The 24,753-nt window shown below is 42.6% G+C and overlaps 1 protein-coding gene across 1 annotated transcript; it reads right to left on the bottom strand.

Annotated features, from left to right (window-relative positions):
• Positions 1–3,236: 3,236 nt before the first annotated feature.
• On the bottom strand, positions 3,237–23,510 carry LOC147982677 (uncharacterized). Its single transcript, XM_087539846.1, has 2 exons — positions 22,675–23,510; positions 3,237–3,765 (listed from the first exon to the last, which is right to left on the bottom strand). The coding sequence occupies exons 1-2, from the start codon at positions 23,508–23,510 to the stop codon at positions 3,237–3,239; spliced, it is 1,365 nt and encodes a 454-aa protein (XP_087395972.1).
• Positions 23,511–24,753: the final 1,243 nt, after the last annotated feature.

Here is a 24,753-nt window from a genome sequence, read left to right as displayed (position 1 = left end):
GCATCCCTTTCCTTTCTGCTCCGGGCACCATGTTCACGCCCGCCGCGTTCGTGTCATGTGGTGTACCCCTATTGCTACTCGTTCTATTTCTTCTATCAATGCAATGATACGCAAGGTTTGCGTATTCAAGAAAAAGCAAAATTAGAGAATGCAAATGCTTCCTTAAGCGAAAAAGGCTCACCTATATGGGCCGACCCATATCGCACGAAGGTGTTAGCAAATACGCCAATAGGACCTGGGCCCTATGGGTGCTCTCTACGAAAAACATTATAACCGCCACGTTAAGCGCCGAACTAGAAGGTGGATTCGGGAGCTCCTATACGACGCTAACTGCGGCAAACTGTCGGCCAGACGCACATGAGCGTCTCAGACTGGGCCGGCCCATACAGCGGAGAAAAATCGCAAAAAGAACCGCGGATGCTAGTTGGCAGGATTGAACTTGCGATGTCGCTCTAACAAACCCATGCTGCCAGCCACTACAATGTATGCCTGAAGGTGAAAGATATTAGCGCGAACTCATTTGAACTATAACGCGATATTACTCTAGCGTTGTAGCGTATGGATTATTCAATTGTTATGAACACATTTTAAAAAACATGAACAAAATTTTGGAAATGTGCACAAAATTTGAAAATTTTAAAATTGCTTTTGAATTATAGGAGCAAACTTTAGAATTTGTCAAATTTTCAAAATTTCTGAACAATGTTTGCAAAAGAAGAACAATTTCTTTTCAATTTGATTTTTTGGAAAATTTTAAAACAGCAGGACTTTTTTGAAATTGCGAACAAAACGTTTAAAACAGGAACATTTTTTGCAATTCCTAAATTCTTTCTGAAACAGCAATATTTTTCTTAACTTTTGAAAACAAGAATTTTTTTCTGAAATTCTTGAACATTTTCCAATAAAAATTGTTTTATGAAATAATGTACAAATTTTGAAATTGAGAACATTTTTTGAAATCCCGGAACATTTTTTCAAATATGAACAGAATTTGAAATCATGAACAAAATTTTGAAAAAAAGAACAATTTTTGAAACATGAACAATTTTTTAAATTGGGAACAAATTTAAAAATCAAGAACATTTTTTGAAATACCTGGACATTTTCTGAGACATGATATTTTTTAAATTGTGGACAGCATTTTTGAACACCTGAACATTTTTTTGAAATTTGGAACAAACATTTGAAAATTTCTAACAAAAAAACAGAAAAAAATAAATAGAAAAAAAGAGAAACGAAAAAGAAAGGAAATAGGAAGAGAAAAAGAAAAAAAAGAAACAGAGAGAAAAATAGAAAAGAAAAAAGGAAAATAGAATGACCGGTCCAGGAACCTTCTAGAAGATTCCCAAAACCGATAAAAAGCTCTGGGAAACCACTAGAAGATTCCTAAAATGGAAACCTTCTACGTACTACTGATGGGCCGGCCCAATCACTCGCTCGCTCGGCCTGTGTATGCGATCGCTCGATAATTTGACGCAAAATGCGTCAAATAGGGATTTTCGGTGGATCATGTTTGACGCTCGCGAGTCAAAACGTCGTGGCTACCCCCACCTAGGTGTCGTTTTTTTCCCTATTTCTACTCATATTTTTTCAATCTTGTACGGAGTTCCAAAAATATTTTTTTAAATTTAGTTTTCAGCTTAACAAAATTTTGCGTCTCAAAAAATGTTAACGTTTTTAAATAAAATTCTTCATATTTTAGAAACTACTCCCTCCGTCCCGAATTAAGTGACGCGACGGCGTATTTGCAAAAACAACCCTGCCGTTTGACTTAACCACGACCGAGTCCCCCCACCCCCACCCCCGCAGTCACTCCTCTCCTTCCTTGCGTCACTCCTCTCCCCCTGCGTCAATCCTCGCCCCTCCCCCCCCCCCCCCCCCCCGCATCCTCTTCCCGTCCTCCTCCCCGCCGTCCTCCCATCCTCCTCGCCGCCTTCCCCCTCCCGGCTTCCTCCCCTCATGGCTCTATGGAGCTGCACCTCGCCCCCACCTCACCTCACCTTGCCTCGTGCTCCACCTCAAGCACTCAATGGCTGAAAAAGCTTCAATTTTTCGGTGCATCCGGTGGCGGAAGTGCCAGATCCTGTGGCGGCGTTGTAGATAGTGGCGGAGAAGCTCGATCTGGTGGCGCGTACTCGGCGCTTCCTGGTGGTCCTCCTCGATGCTCGTGGTGTTGTCGTGATGCGGTCACGTCCTCCTCGCCGTGCAGGGACGGCGGCGGTGCTCTCTCTGTTCATGGCTGCTGCTGGTGGCGCGACCGCTCTGTGTTCTGCATCGGCTACAGCCACTGTTGGTAAGTTCTTCCTCCCTCTCCTCTGTTCTATGGCTCGAACTCATGCGCTGCTGCTCCTGTTGATGCACTAATGCTTCTGCTGAGTACTGCTGCTGCTGGTGTACCTATGATGCTCCTGTTGATGCACTATTGCTTCTGCTGAGTACTGCTACTGCTGGTGTACCTATGATGCTCCTGTTAATACAATCAAGCCAGCCTAGCAGCATACAAAGAGAAGAGAAGCTACCTGCATACATCCACACCACCCTAAATTTGAAACTGAAGAAATCGGCAACATTCAGTTTCAAAACCTCAAACTGACCTACCAATTTTCAGTAGATTTTGGCTCCATTCATTTGCACAAGGAAGAAAGATTACATGGGGAATGGGGGTTAATTGGGGAGAAGAGGAAGGGAGTTCACTTGAAATGGGAGTTAATAGGCCATTCATTAGGGACATGGAACATGGCTTTGCCTTTTTCATTTCAATAGGATGGCTGGCTGGGTCAAGCACCCAAGAAAGAAACTCAAATGAAACAGATAAAAAAGAAGAAGAAACTTGAATGGGATGCTTTGTTTAATTGATTAATTAACAACTTGAATTGATCCTTTGTTTGATAATCTGATTGATCATAGCAGCATGGCTTGTCCACATGAAGGAGCAGGACAAGCATCCATCAGCACTTTGTGTACTGCTATGATGGCCCTGTATGTACTGCTAATTACTGTGTGCAATGCTGCTGCTCCTGGATGCTCTGTTTACATGACTAAGTTCCATGGAGTAGCACTGTCCATGAGTAGATAATCATCAATATCCAATAATCCAAATTCTAATAAATTCCAACAAATTTAAATAAATTCAAATAAACAAGACAAGACATGCACAATACTCCACATTTCTTTGATTATCTGAATACAACAATACACACGATAAAACTCCTCTCTCTCTCCTTCCCTCACTCCTCTCAATCTCTCCTTCCCTCACTCCCCTCTCTCTCTCCTTCCTCTATAAGGGCCTTGGTCTCAGCAACTAGCCGACCATAGCAAGATAGAAATATTGCTGGCCTTCCTTCATTCCGATGGCGATCTTTATGCAAATGCGGGAGTGTATACTCATTGCCTCCTTTATTTTTTATAACCTCAATCATAACTGCATGTTGTGTCACAAAGCTTCTAAACAACTTCTCAACCTCATAGTTCTCGAACCGTTCCTCCACACCTTCTACCAATTCCTGAATATTTTTAGGTGATAAGCAATCAGTTAGGGATTGAAGAGAATTGTGCAAGCATAGGTCTAAAACATTCATATCGGGGCTGTTGGGTGGCTGTTGCAACAACCGAATATCAAGATCCATTTGTGCCACAGCCTCTTGAAAACCCACGTCATTAGGCAAGACATATGGCTTGGCATTATCCTGCTGTATATAGATGGTTCTTCCAATATCTTTGTCAGGCCATTTGTCTTGTATAGTAGGGATCACCTTGTTGCACAGATAATCCTTTTGGGGAACATAGTAATTTCAAAAAAATTCCTACGCACACATAGGATCATGGTGATGCATAGCAACGAGAGGGGAGAGTGTGTCCACGTACCCTCGTAGACCGAAAGCGGAAGCGTTAGCACAACGCGGTTGATGTAGTCGTACGTCTTCACGATCCGACCGATCCGAGTACCGAACGTACGACACCTCCGAGTTCAGCACACGTTCATGTAGGATCGAAAGTATGTCTAGAGGGGGGTGATTAGACTACTTGACCAAATAAAAACTTAACCTTTTCCCAATTTTAGTTCTTGGCAGATTTTAGCTATTTTAGGACAAGTCAAGCAATCATCACACAATTCAAGCAAGCATGCAAAGAGTATATTGGCAGCGGAAAGTAAAGCATGCAACTTGCAAGAATGTAAAGGGAAGGGTTTGGAGAATTCAAACGCAATTGGAGACACGGATGTTTTTCCCGTGGTTCAGATAGGTGGTGCTATCCTACATCCACGTTGATGGAGACTTCAACCCACAAAGGGTAACGGTTGCGCGAGTCCACGGAGGGCTCCACCCACGAAGGGTCCACGAAGAAGCAACCTTGTCTATCCCACCATGGCCATTGCCCACGAAGGACTTGCCTCACTAGCGGTAGATCTTCACGAAGTAGGCGATCTCCTTGCCCTTACAAACTCCTTGGTTTAACTCCACAATCTTGTCGGAGGCTCCCAAGTGACACCTAGCCAATCTAGGAGACACCACTCTCCAAGAAGTAACAAATGGTGTGTAGATAAAGAACTCCTTGCTCTTGTGCTTCAAATGATAGTCTCCCCAACACTCAACTCTCTCTCACAGGATTTGGATATGGTGGAAATAAGATTTGAGTGGAAAGCAACTTGGGGAAGGCTAGAGATCAAGATTCATATGGTAGGAATGGAATATCTTGGCCTCAACACATGAGTAGGTGGTTCTCTCTCAGAACATATGAGTTGGAAGTGTAGATGTGTTCTGATGGCTCTCTCCTTGAATGAAGAGGAGGTGGAGGGGTATATATAGCCTCCACACAAAATCCAACCGTTACACACAATTTACCAATCTCGGTGAGACCGAATCAACAAACTCGGTCCGACCGAAATAGTAAACCTAGTGACCGTTAGAGATTTTTGGTGGGACTGACATGCAACTCGGTAGGACCGATTTTGTTAGGGTTAGGGCATAACGTAATCTTGGTGAGACCGATTACACAAACTCGGTGAGACTGATTTTGGTAATTGGCTAACCAGAGAGTTGGTCAGGCAAACTCGGTGGGACCGATTTGCTCTTTCGATGAGACCGAAAAGTTACAAAAAGGAAACACTGAATTTACATTGCAATCTCGGTGGGACCGATCCGCTCTTTCGGTGAGACTGAATAGTTACGAAAAGGAAACAGAGAGATTACAATCCCATCTCGGTGAGACCGAGATCCCTATCGGTAGAACCAATTTGCTAGGGTTTGGCAATGGCTATGACAAGTGAAACTCGTGGCGCCGGATTGAAAGAATCGGTAAGGCCGAGTTTGGCTTTGGGTTTAGGTCAAATGTGGATATGGGAAAGTAGCTGAGGATTTTGGAGCATATCATTAAGCACATGAAGCAAGAGGCTCATTAAGCAACACCTCATCCCTCCTTGATAGTATTGGCTTTTCCTAAAGACTCAATGTGATCTTGGATCACTAAAATATAAAATGAAGAGTCTTGAGCTATTGAGCTTGAGCCAATCCTTTGTCCTTAGCATTTTGAGGGATCCACTTTCAACATCCATGCCATGCCAATCATTGAGCTTTCCTGAAATAATCATCTTGGAATAGCATTAGCTCAATGAGCTATATGTTGTTATGAATTACCAAAACCACCTAGGGATAGTTGCACTTTCAGTTCAGCTCGATGACGTCCCTCGAACTCCGATCTAGCCGAGCTTTGAGGGAGAGTTCCGTCAGCACGATGGCGTGGTGACAGTGATGATGATTCTACCGACGCAGGGCTTCGCGTAAGCACCGCTATGATATTATCGAGGTGGAATATGGTGGAAAGGCACCACACACGGCTAAGAGATCAAGAGATCAATTGTTGTGTCTATGGGGTGCCCCCTCCTCCGTATATAAAGGGGGGAGGAGGAGAGGGCCGGCCAAGGGGAGGAGGCGCGCCCAAGGGGGGCAATCCTACTCCAAGTAGGATTCCCCCCTCTTTCCTAGTCCAAGTCGGAGAGGGGAAGGAAGGGGAGGAGAAGAAGAAGGAAAGGGGGGGCCACCCCCCTAGTCCAATTCGGTTTGGGCTAGGGGGGGCACGCGCCCCTAGTTGGCCGCCTCTCCTCTTCCACCACTTGGGACCATGAGGCCCAATAACCCCCCGGGAGGTTCCGGTAACCTCCCGGTTTCTCCGGTATTTATCCGATAACCCCCAGAACTCATCCGGTGTCCGAATATAACATTCCAATATATTAATCTTAACGTCTCGACCATTTTGAGACTCCTCGTCATTTCCGTGATCATATCTGGGACTCCGAACTACCTTCGGTACATCAAAACACAAAACTCATAATACCGATCGTCATCTAACTTTAAGCGTGCGGACCCTACGGATTCGAGAACTATGTAGACATGACCAAGACACGTCTCCGGTCAATAACCAATAGCGGAACCTGGATGCTCATATTGTCTCCTACATATTCTATGAAGATCTTTATCGATCAAACCGCATAACAACATACGTTGTTCCCTTTGTCATCGGTGTGTTACTTGCCCGAGATTCGATCGTCGGTATCTCAATACCTAGTTCAATCTCGTTACCGGCAAGTCTCTTTACTCGTTCTGTAATACATCATCTCGCAACTAACTCATTAATCACAATGCTTGCAAGGCTTATACTAATGTGCATTACCGAGAGGGCCCAAAGATACCTCTTTGACAATCGGAGTGACAAATCCTAATCTCGAAATACGCCAACCCAACAAGTACCTTCGGAGACACCTGTAGAGCACCTTTATAATCACCCAGTTACGTTGTGACGTTTGGTAGCACACAAAGTGTTCCTCCGGTAAACGGAAGTTGCATAATCTCATAGTCATAGGAACATGTATAAGTCATGAAGAAAGCAATATCAACATACTAAACGATCAAGTGCTAAGCTAACGGAATGAGTCAAGTCAATCACATCATTCTCCTAATGATGTGATCCCGTTAATCAAATGACAACTCATGTCCATGGCTAGGAAACTTAACCATCTTCGATTAACGAGCTAGTCAAGTAGAGGCATACTAGTGACACTATGTTTGTCTATGTATTCACACATGTATTATGTTTCCGGTTAATACAATTCTAGCATGAGTAATAAACATTTATCATGATATGAGGAAATAAATAATAATTTTATTATTGCCTCTAGGGCATATTTCCTTCAGTCTCCCACTTGCACTAGAGTCAATAATCTAGATTACACAGTAATGATTCTAACACCCATGGAGTTTTGGTGCCGATCATGTTTTGCTCATGGAAGAGGCTTAGTCAACGGGTTTGCAACATTCAGATCCGTATGTATCTTGCAAATCTCTATGTCTCCCACCTGGACTTGGTCCCGGATGGAATTGAAGCATCTCTTGATGTGCTTGGTTCTCTTGTGAAATCTAGATTCCTTTGCCAAGGCAATTGCACCAGTATTGTGACAAAAGATTTTCATTGGACCCGATGCACTAGGTATGACACCCAGATCGGATATGAACTCCTTCATCCAGACTCCTTCATTTGCTGCTTCCGAAGCAGCTATGTACTCCGCTTCACACATAGATCCCGCCACGACGCTTTGTTTAGAACTGCACCAACTGACAGCTCCACCGTTCAATATAAACACGTATCCGGTTTGTGATTTAGAATCGTCCAGATCAGTGTCAAAGCTTGCATCGACGTAACCATTTACGACTAGCTCTTTGTCACCTCCATAAATGAGAAACATATCCTTAGTCCTTTTCAGGTATTTCAGGATGTTCTTGACCGATGTCCAGTGATCCACTCCTGGATTACTTTGGTACCTCCCTGCTAGGCTAATAGCAAGACACATATCAGGTCTGGTACACAACATTGCATACATGATAGAGCCTATGGCTGAAGCATAGGGAACATCTTTCATTTTCTCTCTATCTTCTGCAGTGGTCGGGCATTGAGTCTGACTCAACTTCACACCTTGTAACACAGGCAAGAACCCTTTCTTTGCTTGATCCATTTTGAACTTCTTCAAAACTTTGTCAAGGTATGTGCTTTGTGAAAGTCCTATCAAGCTTCTTGATCTATCTCTATATATCTTGATGCCTAATATGTAAGAAGCTTCACCGAGGTCTTTCATTGAAAAACTTATATTCAAGTATCCTTTTATGCTATCCAGAAATTCTATATCATTTCCAATCAGTAATATGTCATCCACATATAATATCAAAAATGCTACAGAGCTCCCACTCACTTTCTTGTAAATATAGGCTTCTCCAAAAGTCTGTATAAAACCATATGCTTTCATCACACTATCAAAACGTTTATTCCAACTCCAAGAGGCTTGCACCAGTCCATAAATGGATCGCCGGAGCTTGCACACTTTGTTAGCTCCCTTTGGATCGAAAAAACCTTCTGGTTGCATCATGTACAACTCTTCTTCCAGAAATACATTCAGGAATGCAGTTCTGACATCCATTTGCCAAATTTCATAATCGTAAAATGCAGCAATTGCTAACATGATTCAGACAGACTTAAGCATCGCTACGGGTGAGAAAGTCTCATCGTAGTCAATCCCTTGAACTTGTCGAAAACCTTTTGCAACAAGTCGAGGTTTATAGACAGTAACATTACTGTTAGCGTCAGTCTTCTTCTTGAAGATCCATTTATTCTCAATGGCTTGCCGATCATCCGGCAAGTCAACCGAAGTCCATACTTTGTTCTCATACATGGATCCCATCTCAAATTTCATAGCCTCAAGCCATTTTGCGGAATCTGGGCTCACCATCGCTTCTTCATAGTTCGTAGGTTCACCTTGGTCAAGTAACATGACCTCCAGAATAGGATTACCGTACCACTCTGGTGCGGATCTTACTCTGGTTGACCTACGAGGTTCAGTAGTAACTCGATATGAAGCTTCATGATCAATATTATTAGCTTCCTCATTAATTGGTGTAGGTGTCACATGAACCGATTTCTGTGATGAACTACTTTCCAATAAGGGAGCAGGTACATTTACCTCATCAAGTTCTACTTTCCTCCCACTCACTTCTTTCGATAGAAACTCCTTTTCTAGAAAGGATCCATTCTTGGCAACGAATGTCTTGCCTTCGGATCTGTGATAGAAGGTGTACCCAACAGTTTCCTTTGGGTATCCCATGAAGACACATTTCTCTGATTTGGGTTCGAGCTTATCAGGTTGAAGCTTTTTCACATAAGCATCGCAGCCCCAAACTTTAAGAAACAACAACTTTGGTTTCTTGCCAAACCACTGTTCATAAGGCGTCATCTCAACAGATTTCGATGGTGCCCTATTTAACGTGAATGCAGCCGTCTCTAAAGCATAACCCCAAAACGATAGCGGTAAATCAGTAAGAGACATCATAGATTGCACCATATCTAGTAAAGTACGATTACGACGTTCGGACACACCATTACGCTATGGTGTTCCAGGTGGCATGAGTTGCGAAACTATTCCACATTGTTTCAAATGTAGACCAAACTCGTAACTCAAATATTCTCCTCCACAATCAGATCGTAGAAACTTTATTTTCTTGTTACGATGATTTTCCACTTCACTCTGAAATTCTTTGAACTTTTCAAATGTTTCAGACTTATGTTTCATTAAGTAGATATACCCATATCTGCTCAAATCATCTGTGAAGGTGAGAAAATAATGATACCTGCCGCGAGCCTCAACATTCATTGGACCACATACATTAGTATGTATGATCTCCAACAAATCAGTTGCTCGCTCCATAGTTCCGAAGAACGGCGTTTTAGTCATCTTGCCCATGAGGCATGGTTGATACGTCTCCAACGTATCTATAATTTTTGATTGCTCCATGCTATATTATCTACTGTTTTGGACATTATTGGGCTTTATTATCCACATTTATATTATTTTTGGGACTAACCTATTAACCGGAGGCCCAACCCAGAATTGCTGTTTTTTGCCTGTTTTAGGGTTTCGAAGAAAAGGAATATCAAACGGAGTCCAAACGGAATGAAACCTTCGGGAACGTGATTTTCTCAATGAACAAGACCAGGGAGACTTGGACCCTACGTCAAGAAAGAAAACAGGAGGCCACGAGGTAGGGGGGGCGCGCCTACCCCCCAGGCGCGCCCTCCACCCTCGTGGGCCCCCTGTTGCTCCACCGACGTACTCCTTCCTCCTATATATACCTATGTACCCCCAAACGATCAGATACGGAGCCAAAAACCTAATTCCACCGCCGCAACTTTCTGTATCCACGAGATCCCATCTTGGGGCCTGTTCCAGAGCTCTGCCGGAGGGGGCATCGATCACGGAGGGCTTCTACATCAACACCATAGCCTCTCCGATGAAGTGTGAGTAGTTTACCTCAGACCTACGAGTCCATAGTTAGTAGCTAGATGGCTTCTTCTCTTTTTTTTGGATCTCACAATGTTCTCCCCCTCTCTTGTGGAGATCTATTCGACGTAATTTTCTTTTTGCGGTGTGTTTGTTGAGACCGATGAATTGTGGGTCTATGATCAAGACTATCTATGAATAATATTTGAATCTTCTCTGGATTCTTTTATGTATGATTCCTTATCTTTGCAAGTCTCTTCGAATTATCAGTTTGGTTTGGCCTACTAGATTGATCTTTCTTGCAATGGGAGAAGTGCTTAGCTTTGGGTTCAATCTTGCGGTGTCCTTTCCCAGTGACAGTAGGGGCAGCAAGGCACGTATTGTATTTTTGCCATCGAGGATAACAAGATGGGGTTTTCTTCATATTGCATGAGTCTATTCGTCTAAATCATGTCATCTTGCTTAAGGCGTTACTCTGTTTTTTACTTAATACTCTAGATGAGTGCTGGATAGCGGTCGATGAGTGGAGTAATAGTAGTAGATGCAGCCAGGAGTCGGTCTACTTGTCTTGGACGTGATGCCTATATAAGTGATCATACCTAGATATTCTCATAACTATTCTCAATTCTGTCAATTACTCAACAGTAATTTGTTCACCCACCGTAGAATACTTATGCCCTCGAGAGAAGCCACTAGTGAAACCTATGGCCCCCGGGTCTATCTTCATCATATTAATCTATCGATTTCAACCGAAATCACCTCACCTTTCAAGTGGCACACTAGGATTTCCAAGTTGAGGCCAGGTTCATTCATCTCTTGTCAAATCTTGCATATGCATCACATATCGCATCCCGCATAGCATACCATGTTTGCATCATGTTGTTTGAGTTTGCACGTGGTTGATTGTGTTCCGTTTGCTTGTTTGTCTTGTTTGGGTAGAGCCGGGAGACGAGTTCGCTAACGAGGAGCCCGTTGAGTTTGCTTTCGAGGATCCAGTCAACTCTGACAACTTTGCAGGCAAGATGATCATACCCTTGAAATCACTTCTATCTTTGCTTTGCTAGATGCTCGCTCTTTTGCTATGCCTATGCTACGATGCCTACCACTTGCTTATCATGCCTCCCAAATTGCCATGTCAAACCTCTAACCCACCATGTCCTAGCAAACCGTTGATTGGCTATGTTACCGCTTTGCTCAGCCCCTCTTATAGCGTTGCTAGTTGCAGGTGAAGATTGGAGACCGTTCCTTGTTGGAACATTATTTACTTGTTGGGATATCATATTATTATCTTGTTATCTTAATGCATCTATACACTTGGTAAAGGGTGGAAGGCTCGGCCTTTTGCCTAGTGTTTTGTTCCACTCTTGCCGCCCTAGTTTCCGTCATATCGGTGCTATGTTCCCGGATTTTGCGTTCCTTACGCTGTTGGGTGATAATGGGAACCCCTTGATAGTTCGCCTTGAATAAAACTCCTCCAGCAATGCCCAACCTTGGTTTTACCATTTGCCACCTAGCCTCTTTTCCCTTGGGTTTCCGGAGCCCGAGGGTCATCTTATTTAAACCCCCCCGGACCAGTGCTCCTCTGAGTGTTGGTCCAAACAGAGCCACTTGCAGCGCCACCTCGGGGTAACTCGAGGTTTGGTTTTAGTTGTATGGAGAGCTCATCTAAGTGTGCCCTGAGAACGAGATATGTGCAGCTCCTATTGGGATTTGTCGGCACATTCGGGCGGTGTTGCTGGATTTGTTTTAACCTGTCGAAGTGTCTTGTAGAACCGAGATACCGAGTCTGATCGGAATGTCTCGGGAGAAGGTATATCCTTCGTTGACCGTGAGAGCTTGTCACGGGCTAAGTTGGGACTCCCCTGCAGGGATTTGAACTTTCGAAAGCCGTGCCCGCGGTTATGGGCAGATGGGAATTTGTTAATGGCTGGTTGTAGATAACTTGAACCTTAACTCTATTAAAATGAATCAACTGTGTGAGTTACCATGAGGGTCTCTTCTCGGCGGAGTCCGGGAAGTGAACACGGTGTTGGAGTAATGCTTGCGCAGGTTGTTCTCTAGTTATCCGTTCGTGCTTTGCCTTCTCTTCTCGCTCTCTTTTGCGAACAGGTTAGACACCATATATGCTAGTTGCTTGCTGCAGCTCCACATAATTACCTTGCCTTACCTATAAGCTTAAATAGTCTTGATCGTGAGGGTGCGAGATTGCTGAGTCCCTGTGGCTCATAGATTACTTCCAAACCAAATGCAGGGCCTGATGACTCCGTTCCATATGACGCGCTTGAGCTCAAGTGGGAGTTCGACGAGGACTCACGCCGTTACTATGTGTCTTTCCCTGATGATCAGTAGTGGTGCCCAGTTGGGGCGATCGGGACCGTGTCGCATGTTGGGTTGGTCTTTTATTTTGGCACCGTAGTCGGGCCATGAGTGATTGGATGATGTAATGCTATTTATGTACTTTGTTTGACGTGGCGAGTGTAAGACAACTATGTACCTTCCCCTTTTATTATCTATATTACATGGGATGTTGTGAAGATTGCCTTACTTGCGACATTGCTTTCAATGCGGTTATGCCTCTAAGTCATGCTTCGACACGTAGGAGATATAGCCGCATCGAGGGCGTTACACCCCACTTCACCCTTGCCGTCTTATTCGCCCCCTCTCTCTCTCTATCCTCCATCTCTTTCTCTATTTGCCTCCTTTTACCCGCTTGCTTTTTGTTTGCTTGTGTGTTAGTTTGCTTGCTTGTCACGATGGCTCAAGATAATACTAAATTATGTGACTTTACCAATACCAACAACAATGATTTTATTAGCACTCCGGTTGCTCCTCTTACCGATGCTAAATTTGATAAAAGTGGGATTGAAGAAATTAAAACCCTATATGTTGCTAAACCCACTATTATGGATTTCAAGGAATTTAACTATGAAAATTGCTCTTTGATTGATTGTATTTCCTTGTTGCAATCTGTGCTAAATTCTCCTCATGCTTATAGTCAAAATAAAGCGTTTACTAAACATATCGTTGATGCCTTGATGCAATCTTATGAAGAAAAACTTGAATTGGAAGTTTCTATCCCTAGAAAACTTTATGATGAGTGGGAACTAACTATTAAAATTAAAATTAAAGATCATGAATGCTATGCTTTATGTGATTTGGGTGCTAGTGTTTCCACGATTCCAAAGACTTTGTGTGATTTGTTAGGTTTCCGTGATTTTGATGATTGCTCTCTAAACTTGCACCTTGCGGATTACACTATTAAGAAACCTATGGGAAGAATTAATGATATTCTTATTGTTGCAAACAGGAATTATGTGCCCGTAGATTTTATTGTTCTTGACATAGATTGCAATCCTTCATGTCCTATTATTCTTGGTAGACCTTTCCTTAGAACGATTGGTGCAATTATTGATATGAAGGAAGGAAATATTAGATTCCAATTTACATTAAGGAAGGGCATGGAACACTTTCCTAGAAAGAAAATTAAATTACCTTATGAATCTATTATGAGAGCCACTTATGGATTGCCAACCAAAGATGGCAATACCTAGATCTATTCTTGCTTGTTATGCCTAGCTAGGGGCGTTAAACGATAGCGCTTGTTGGGACACAACCCAACTTTATTTTTATTCCTTGCTTTTTGCTCCTGTTTAGTAATAAATAATTTATCTAGCCTCTGTTTTTGTTGTGTTTTTTGTGTTTAATTAGTGTTTGTGCCAAGTAGAACCGTTGGGAAGACTTGGGGAAAGTCTTGTTGAACTTGCTGTAAAAAACAGGAACTTTAGCGCTCACGAGAACTGCTGTCATTTTTATTTGGAAAGTGATATTTAGTTAATTCTTTTTGAAGATGATTAATAGATAAATTCCTCACGTCCAGAAATTTATTTTAGAATTTTTGGGGTTGTAGATCTTGCACTAGCTACAGATTACTACAGACTGTTCTGTTTTTGACAGATTCTGTTTTTCGTGTGTTGTTTGCTTATTTTGATGAATCTATGGCTAGTAAAATAGTTTATAAACCATAGAGAAGTTGGAATACAGTAGGTATAACACCAATATAAATAAATAATGAGTTCATTACAGTACCTTGAAGTGGTCTTTTATTTTCTTTCGCTAACGGAGCTCACGAGATTTTCTACTTTATGTTTTGTGTTGTGAAGTTTTCAAGTTTTGGGTAAAGATTTGGTGGATTATGGAACAAGGAGTGGCAAGAGCCCAAGCTTGGGGATGCCCATGGCACCCCAAAAGATAATCTAAGGACACCTAAAAGCCAAAGCTTGGGGATGCCCCGGAAGGCATCCCCTCTTTCGTCTACTTCTATCGGTAACTTTACTTGGAGCTATATTTTTATTCGCCACATGATATGTGTTTTGCTTGAAGAGTCTTGTATGATTTGAGTCTTTTCTTGTTAGTTTAACACAATCATCCTTGTTGTACACACCTTTTGAGAGAGCCATACATGATTTGGAATTTGTTAGAATACTATATGTGCTTCACTTATATCTTTTGAGTTATATAATTTTGCTCTAGTACTTCACTTATATCTTTTAGAGCACGGTGGTGGATTTGTTTTATAGAAACTATTGATCTCTCATGCTTCACTTAGATTATTTTGAGAGTCTTAAATAGCATGGTAATTTGCTTAAAATCCTAATATGCTTGGTATACAAGATTAATAATAAAACTTTCTTATGAGTGTGTTGAATACTATGATAAGTTTGATAATTGATAATTGTTTTGAGATATGGACATGGTGATATTAAAGTCATGCTAGTTGAGTAGTTGTGAATTTGAGAAATACTTTTGTTGAAGCTTGTGATTCCCGTAGCATTCACGTATGGTGAACCGTTATGTGATGAAGTCGGAGCATGATTTATTTATCGATTGTCTTCCTTATGAGTGGCGGTCGGGGACGAGCGATGGTCTTTTCCTACCAATCTATCCCCCTAGGAGCATGCGCGTAATACTTTGCTTTGATAACTTGTAAATTTTTGCAATAAGTATATGTGTTCTTTATGACTAATGTTGAGTCCATGGATTATACGCACTCTCACCCTTCCACCTTTGCTAGCCTCTCTAATACCGTGCACCTTTCACCAGTATCATACACCCACCATATACCTTCCTCAAAACAGCCACCATACCTACCTATTATGGCATTTCCATAGACATTCCGAGATATATTGCCATGCAACTTTCCACCGTTCCGTTTATTATGACACACTCCATTGTCATATTGCTTAGCATGATCATGTAGTTGACATCGTATTTGTGGCCAAGCGACCATTCATAATTCTTTTATACATGTCACTCATGTATCATTGCATATCCCGGTACACCGCCGGAGGCATTCACATAGAGTCATATTTTGTTCTAAGTATCGAGTTGTAAGAAAAATAAAAGTGTGATGATCATCATTTTTAGAGCATTGTCCTAGTGAGGAAAGGATGATGGAGACTATGATTCCCCCACAAGTCGGGATGAGACTCCGGACGAAAAATAAATAAAAGAGGCCAAAGAAGCCCAAATAAAAAAAGAGAAAGAAAAGAGGCCATAAAAAAGAGAAAAGGCCCAAATAAAAAAATGAGAGAAAAAGAGAGAAGGGACAATGTTACTATCCTTTTACCACACTTGTGCTTCAAAGTAGCACCATGATCTTCATAGTAGAGAGTCTCTCATGTTATCACTTTCTTATACTAGTGGGAATCTTTCATTATAGAACTTGACTTGTATATTCCAATGATGGGCTTCCTCAAATTGCCCTAGGTCTTCATGAGCAAGCAAGTTGGATGCACACCCACTTAGTTTCTTTTTGAGCTTTCATATACTTATAGCTCTAGTCCATCTGTTGCATGGCAATCCCTACTCCCTCACATTGATATCTATTGATGGGCATCTCCATAGCCCGTTGATATGCCTAGTTGATGTGAGACTATCTTCTCCTTTTTGTCTTCTCCACAACCACCACTCTATTCCACCTATAGTGCTATATCCATGGCTCACGCTCATGTATTGCGTGAAGATTGAAAAAGTTTTGAGAATGTCAAAAGTATGAAACAATTGCTTGGCTTGTCATCAGGGTTGTGCATGATTTAAATATTTTGTGTGGTGAAGATAGAGCATAGCCAGACTATATGATTTTGTAGGGATAACTTTCTTTAGCCATGTTATTTTGAGAAGACATAATTGCTTTGTTAGTATGCTTGAAGTATTATTATTTTTATGTCAATAAAAACTTTTGTCTTGAATCTTTCGGATCTGAATATTCATACCACAATTAAGAAGAATTACATTAAAATTATGCCAAGTGGCACTCCGCATAAAAAATTCTGTTTTTATCATTTACCTACTCGAGGATGAGCAGGAACTAAGCTTGGGGATGCTTGATACGTCTCCAATGTATCTATAATTTTTGATTGCTCCATGCTATATTATCTACTGTTTTGGACATTACTGGGATTTATTATCCACTTTTATATTATTTTTGGGACTAACCTATTAACCGGAGGCCCAACCCAGAATTGCTATTTTTTGCCTGTTTTAGGGTTTCGAAGAAAAGAAATATCAAACGGAGTCCAAACGGAATGAAACCTTCGGGAATGTGATTTTCTCAACGAACAAGACCAGGGAGACTTGGACCCTATGTCAAGAAAGAAAACAGGAGCCACGAGGTAGGGGGGCGCGCCTACCCCCCCAGGCGCGCCCTCCACCCTCATGGGCCCCCTATTGCTCCACTAACGTACTCCTTCCTCCTATATATACCTACGTACCCCCAAACGATCAGATACGGAGCCAAAAACCTAATTGCACCACCGCAACTTTCTGTATCCACGAGATCCCATCTTGAGGCCTGTTCCGGAGCTCCGCCGGAGGGGGCATCGATCACGGAGGGCTTCTACATCAACACCATAGCCTCTCCGATGAAGTGTGAGTAGTTTACCTCAGACCTACGGGTCCATAGTTGGTAGCTAGATGGCTTCTTCTCTTTTTTGGATCCCAATACAATGTTCTCCCCCTCTCTTGTGGAGATCTATTCGATGTAATCTTCTTTTTGCGGTGTGTTTGTTGAGACCGATGAATTGTGGGTTTATGATCAAGTCTATCTATGAATAATATTTGAATCTTCTCTGAATTCTTTTATGTATGATTGCTTATCTTTGCAAGCCTCTTTGAATTATCAGTTTGGTTTGGCCTACTAGATTGATCTTTCTTACAATGGGAGAAGTGCTTAGCTTTGGGTTCAATCTTGTGGTGTCCTTTCCCAGTGACAGTAGGGGCAGCAAGGCATGTATTGTATTGTTGCCATCGAGGATAACAAGATGGGGTTTTCTTCATATTGCATGAGTCTATCCGTCTACATCATGTCATCTTGCTTAAGGCGTTACTCTATTTTTTACTTAATACTCTAGAGGCATGCTGGATAGCGGTCGATGAGTTGAGTAATAGTAGTAGATGCAGGCAGGAGTCGGTCTACTTGTCTCGGACTTGATGCCTATATACATGATCATACCTAGATATTCTCATAACTATGCTCAATTCTGTCAATTGCTCAACAGTAATTTGTTCACCCACCATAGAATACTTATACTCTTGAGAGAAGCCACTAGTGAAACCTATGGCCCCCGGGTCTATCTTCATCATATTAATCTCCTACTACTTAGTTATTTCCTTTGCTATTTACTTTGCCTTTATTTTACTTTGCATCTTTATCATAAAAATACCAAAAATCTTATCTTATCATATCTATCAGACCTCACTCTCGTAAGTAGCCTTATAGGGATTGACAACCCCTATTTGCATTGGTTGCGAGGATTTATTTGTTTTGTGCAGGTACGAGGGACTCGAGCGTAGCCTCCTACTGGATTGATACCTTGGTTCTCAAAAACCGAGGGAAATACTTACGCTACTTTGCTACATCATCCCTTCCTCTTCGGGGAAAACCAACGCAGTGCTCAAGAGGTAGCAATGGTTCACAAGTACCAAGTGATTCATAATCAAGTGATTCCAAAAGTCCATAAGTATGGAGTTTCTTCATGCGCTTCACACCAAAATGACCCAAACGGCAAGGCCACAAATAAGTTGCACTATCATTATCAACTCTGCATCTTTTGGCTTCAACATTATGAATATGTGTATCACTACTTTCGAGATTCAACAAAAATAGACCACTCTTCAAGGGTGCATGACCATAAAAGATATTACTCATATAAATAGAACAACCATTATTCTCAGATTTAAATGAATAACTGTCTCGCATCAAACAAGATCCAGATATAATGTTCATGCTCAACGCTGGCACCAAATAACAATTATTCAGGTCTAAAACTAATCCCGAAGGTAGATGTAGAGGTAGCGTGCCGACGGCGATCACATCGACTTTGGAACCATTTCCCACGCGCATCGTCACCTCGTCCTTAGCCAGTCTTCGCTTAATCCGTAGTCCCTGTTTCAAGTTGCAAATATTAGCAACAGAACCAGTATCAAATACCTAGGTGCTACTGCGAGCTCTAGTAAGGTACGCATCAATAACATGTATATCACATATACCTTTGTTCACCTTGCCATCCTTCTTATCCGCCAAATACTTGGGGCAGTTCCGCTTCCAGTGTCCAGTCTGCTTGCAGTAGAAGCACTCAGACTCAGGCTTAGGTCCAGACTTGGGTTTCTTCTCTTGAGCAGCAACTTGTTTGCTCTTCTTCTTGAAGTTCCCCTTCTTCCCTTTGCCCTTTTTCTTGAAACTGCTAGTCTTGTTGACCATCAACACTTGATGCTCCTTTTTGATTTCTACCTCTGCAGCCTTTAGCATTGCGAAGAGCTCGGGAATTGGCTTATCCATCCCTTGCATATTATAGTTCATCACGAAGCTCTTGTAGCTTGGTGGTAGTGATTGAAGAATTCTGTCAATGACACTATCATCCAGAAGATTAACTCCCAGTTGAATCAAGTGATTGTTATACCCATACATTGTGAGTATATGTTCACTGACAGAACCATTCTCCTCCATCTTGCAGTTGTAGAACTTATTGGGGACTTCATATCTCTCAATCCGGGCATTTGCTTGAAATATTAACTTCAACTCTTGGAACATCTCATATGCTCCATGACATTCAAAACATCGTTGAAGTCCCGGTTCTAAGCCGTAAAGCACGGCACACTAAACTATTGAGTAGTCATCTGCTTTGCTCTGCCAGACGTTCTTAACGTCATCAGTTGCATCTGTAGCAGGCCTGGCACCCATCGGTGCTTCCAGGACGTAATTCTTCTGTGCAGCAATGAGGATAATCCTCAAGTTATGGACCCAGTCCGTGTAATTTCTACCATCATCTTTCAACTTTGCTTTCTCAAGGAACGCATTAAAATTCAATGGAACAACAGCACGGACCATCTATCTACAATCAACATAGACAAGCAAAATACTATTAGGTACTAAGTTCATGATAAATTTAAGTTCAATTAATCATATTACTTAAGAACTCTCACTTAGATAGACATCCCTCTAATCATCTAAGCGATCACGTGATCCAAATCAACTAAACCATGTCCGACCATCACATGAGATGGAGTAGTTTTCAATGGTGAACATCACTATGTTGATCATATCTACTATATGATTCACACTCGACCTTTCGGTCTCAGTGTTCCGAGGCCATATCTGCATATGCTAGGTTCGTCAAGTTTAACCTGAGTATTCTGCGAGTGCAAAACTGGCTTGCACCCGTTGTAGATGGACGTATAGCTTATCACACCCGATCATCACGTGGTGTCTTGGCACGACAAACTTTGGCAACTGTGCATACTCAGGGAGAACATTTTATCTTGAAATTTAGTGAGAGATCATCTTATAATGCTACCGTCAATCAAAGCAAAATAAGATGCATAAAGGATAAACATCACATGCAATCAATATAAGTGATAATGTGATATGATATGGCCATCATCATCTTGTGCTTGTGATCTCCATCTCCGAAGCGCCGTCATGATCACCATCGTCACCGGCGCGACACCTTGATCTCCATCATAGCATCATTGTCATGTCGCCAACTATTGCTTCTACGACTATCGCTACCGCTTAGAGATAAAGTAAAGCAATTACAGGGCGATTGCATTGCATACAATAAAGCGACAACCATATGGCTCCTGCCAGTTGCCGATAACTCGGTTACAAAACATGAGCATCTCATACAATAAATATAGCATCATGCCTTGACCATATCACATCACAACATGCCCTGCAAAAACAACTTAGACGTCCTCTACTTTGTTGTTGCAAGTTTTACGTGGCTGCTACGGGCTGAGCAAGAACCGTTCTTACCTACGCATCAAAACCACAACGATAGTTCGTCAAGTTAGTGCTGTTTTAACCTTCTCAAGGACCGGGCATAGCCACACTCGGTTCAACTAAAGTTGGAGAAACTGACACTCGCCAGCCACCTGTGTGCAAAGCACGTCGGTAGAACCAGTCTCGCGTAAGCGTACGCGTAATGTCGGTCTAGGCCGCTTCATCCAACAATACCGCCGAACCAAAGTGTGACATGCTGGTAAGCAGTATGACTTGTATCGCCCACAACTCACTTGTGTTCTACTCGTGCATATAACATCTACGCATAAAACCTAGCTCTGATGCCACTGTTGGGTAACGTAGTAATTTCAAAAAAATTCCTACGCACACACAGGATCATGGTGATGCATAGCAACGAGAGGGGAGAGTGTGTCCACGTACCCTCGTAGACCAAAAGCAGAAGCGTTAGCACAACGCGGTTGATGTAGTTGTACGTCTTCACGATCCAACCGATCCGAGTACGAATGTACGGCACCTTCGAGTTCAGCACACGTTCAGCTCGATGACGTTCCTCGAACTCCGATCCAGCCGAGCTTTGAGGGAGAGTTCCGTCAGCACGACGGCGTGGTTACAGTGATGATGATGCTACCGATGCAGGGCTTCGCCTAAGCACCGCTACGATATTATCGAGGTGGAATATGGTGGAGGGGGGCACCGCACACGGGTAAGAAATCAAGAGATCAATTATTGTGTCTATGGGGTGCCCCCCTCCTCCGTATATAAAGGGAGGGAGGAGGAGAGGGCCGGCCAAGGGGAGGAGGCGCGCCCAAGGGGGGCAATCCTACTCCAAGTAGGATTCCCCCCTCTTTCCTAGTCCAAGTAGGAGAGGGGAAGGAAGGGGAGGAGAAGAAGAAGGAAAGGGGGGGGGGGCGGCCCCGTAGTCCAATTCGGTTTGGGCTAGGGGGGCCGTGCGCCCCTAGCTGGCCGCCTCTCCTCTTCCACCACTTGGGCCCATGAGGCCCAATAACCCCTCGGGAGGTTCCGGTAACCTCCCGGTTTCTCCGGTATTTATCCCATAACCCTCAGAACTCATCCGGTGTCCGAATATAACATTCCAATATATCAATCTTAATGTCTCGACCATTTAGAGACTCCTCGTCATGTCCGTGATCATATCCGGGACTCCGAACTACCTTCGGTACATCAAAAGACAAAACTCATAATACCGAGCGTCATCTAACTTTAAGCGTGCGGACCCTACGGGTTCAAGAACTATGTAGACATGACTGAGACACGTCTCCGGTCAATAACCAATAGCGGAACCTGGATGCTCATATTGGCTCCTACATATTCTACGAAGATCTTTATCAGTCAAACCGCATAACAACATACATTGTTCCCTTTGTCATCGGTGTGTTACTTGCCCGAGATTCGATCGTCGGTATCTCAATACCTAGTTCAATCTCGTTACCGGCAAGTCTCTTTACTCGTTCCGTAATACATCATCTCACAACTAACTCATTGGTCACAATGCTTGCAAGGATTATAGTGATGTTCATTACCGAGAGGGCCCAGAGATACCTCTCCGACAATCGGAGTGACAAATCCTAATCTCGAAATACGCCATCCCAACAAGTACCTTCGGAGACACCTGTAGAGCACCTTTATAATCACCCAGTTACGTTGTGATGTTTGGTAGCACACAAAGTGTTCCTCCGATAAACGGGAGTTGCATAATCTCATAGTCATAGAAACATGTATAAGTCATGAAGAAGGCAATAGCAACATACTAAACGATCAAGTGCTAAGCTAACGGAATGGGTCAAGTCAATCACATCATTCTCCTAATGATGTGATCCTGTTAATCAAATGACAACTCATGTCCATGGCTAGGAAACTTAACCATCTTCGATTAACGAGCTAGTCAAGTAGAGGCATACTAGTGACACTATGTTTGCTATGTATTCACACATGTATTATGTTTCCGGTTAATACAATTCTAGCATGAATAATAAACATTTATCATGATATGAGGAAATAAATAATAACTTTATTATTGCCTCTAGGGCATATTTCCTTCAAATCCCTCATCACATTTCTGGTCACTTTCACATTTTTCAGTTCTTTAGTTCCCCTAACTCTGTTTTGACTCATTCTAACTACCGCATTCTCTCCGACGAAGGCCCAAGTCCCGATCTTGCCATCAAATATGACCTTCCCGTCATCACTATATCTTGGCTTGGCCACGGCTGTCAGGAACATGACCTTGCCAATGCAGTTCGTATTCGGCACGGGGCGCTCAGGTGTACGTTCTTCTGGGAGTAGATAGTATGTATTCTTCACTCTTGTCATATCATACCACTTCTCATCTATATGGACCATGTCTGTCATTGGCTTGGAAAGAGGACATGAAGTTGAGATCCAAAGCTCATCGAGCATGGACATGCAAAATTTCAATCTTGCAATCTTATTATTTGGCTTGAGGGTAGGATTCACGGTGCTAGTGACACGCTTCAGCTCACCTAACTTGAACCTCCTGTGTAGGGTCGAGCGGGGAATACCAAGAGACCTTGCTAGAGCTCGAATCGTTCTCCTTCGGTTGAGTGGGATTGTCGATGCCCTTGACAGATCCAAGTTCTTTCTCTTTCTTCCAACTCTACCTGGTCTTTTGCTTGCGACAAGCACTTCTTGGCCTTCTGCAATTTGTTCATTTGCATCTTTCCATATTCTTTCAACCGTTCGTATGCCTGTATTCAATAGGCTTGCAATGAGTATCTTGTCCGCTGGCTGAATAGCTCCATCTCTGCTCTTGATCACTTTCAAAGAAAAATAAACAGCAAATCTTTCCTCATCTGACAGGTTCACTGAAGTTCTTATTGCTTCCTGATGAATTGCTTCTTCCTCATCCAACAACATCTCGTCTCTTGTTAAATAAGGAGCAAAGGGTAAGTCATCTAGCTATTGCAAGTATAGGTTAAATCATCCAAAGATTCATCTACCTATTTCAGCAAAGTTTTGTTAAACAGCTTAGTGAAAACAAAACTGAAAATTCAGTTAACTCAGTTAACTCAAATCAGTAAATTTAACTATATGGTTACTAAATTTTGACAGCAAATGTAACTGAATATTTTGAAAAACTACCTGCAGGTATGTGTTGGTTACTGCTGCTACTGGTGTAGCTGTTGCTGGTGTAGCTATTGCTGCTGCTGGTGGTGTTCATGGCTGCTACTGGTATTTCTGGAGTACCACTGCTATTACAGATTTACAGGTATGTGCTGCTGCTGCTGCTTCAAACTGCTGGAGTAAAATGTTGCCGCTTCTTCAAACTGCTGGAGTATATTGGGTCATCTAGATTAACAAACCTCCCTGCATATAAATTTAGCCATGCCTGCTCCCATTCGCCTAGTGATTTCTTCAATAGCCTTTTGGTATCTAAAAACAAAAGAAAGATGATTATATTCTCCAAGTTTCAAAAGAACTTAATGGACAAACCGTGTCTGATGGAAAAACAAATGCGGAAAAGAAAGTTTCATTCTCAATATGTAATCTCTTTCTTTGTCTGGTTCTCTTGTAATCTTTTAAGTGTAACTATGAGCATTTTACTTCACCCTTACAAACCTGACTGACATGAGCATTAGCTAGGTGACAATATACTCTTGCATCTCTGTTTTCATATTACCACCTTACAAGTGGCATTGAGGTTTAGTTGCAATTATTGTTCGACCGTTTTCATATTTCTAGTTTTTGTATCCTTGAAAATTATTGTAGCAGATCCACTTTTTGATTGCCGAGCACACATAAATTTGACTATCACTGTACAAGCCACCTGTCTTGTTAGTCCATCTGAAATTATGCATGCAACCATTTTTTATGTCAGGGAAAGTTTTGAGTACCTCTAAAATTGAGCTGTTGCTAGAATCACCAAATTTCGTCTAAATTTGCAAAAGATGAATTGCAAGTGCGGTGGAGGAGAAGCAGCAGGATCCTGGAGCCTCGACCCTGGAGTGCGGTGAATTGTAGGGGCCGTGGGGCAGGGCGAGCAGGAGCTCCACCGGCGGCAGGGGTAGAAGGAGCTCCGGCGAGCAGAGCCCGGAGTTCGAGCAGGAGCCTAGCGGGCAGGGGATCCGGCGAGCCGAGCCTCCAGCCCGAGCGGGACCTT

This window comes from Triticum urartu, chromosome 2A (genome assembly GCF_056163025.1).
Source record: "Triticum urartu cultivar PI428250 chromosome 2A, HENAU_Tu73, whole genome shotgun sequence".
Lineage (NCBI taxonomy): Eukaryota > Viridiplantae > Streptophyta > Magnoliopsida > Poales > Poaceae > Triticum > Triticum urartu.
Note: the sequence above shows the minus strand (reverse complement) of the source record. Positions and strands in the feature narration are given on the sequence as shown.

Coding starts and splice junctions, on each gene's coding strand:
- LOC147982677 (XM_087539846.1), bottom strand. CDS start 23,510: ATGTTGTTGGATGAGGAAGAAGCAATTCATCAGGAAGCAATAAGAACT. Junction 3,766..22,674: donor AGAAATGTGATGAGGGATTT/GAAGGAAATATG, acceptor CCAAAAGGATTA/TCTGTGCAACAAGGTGATCC.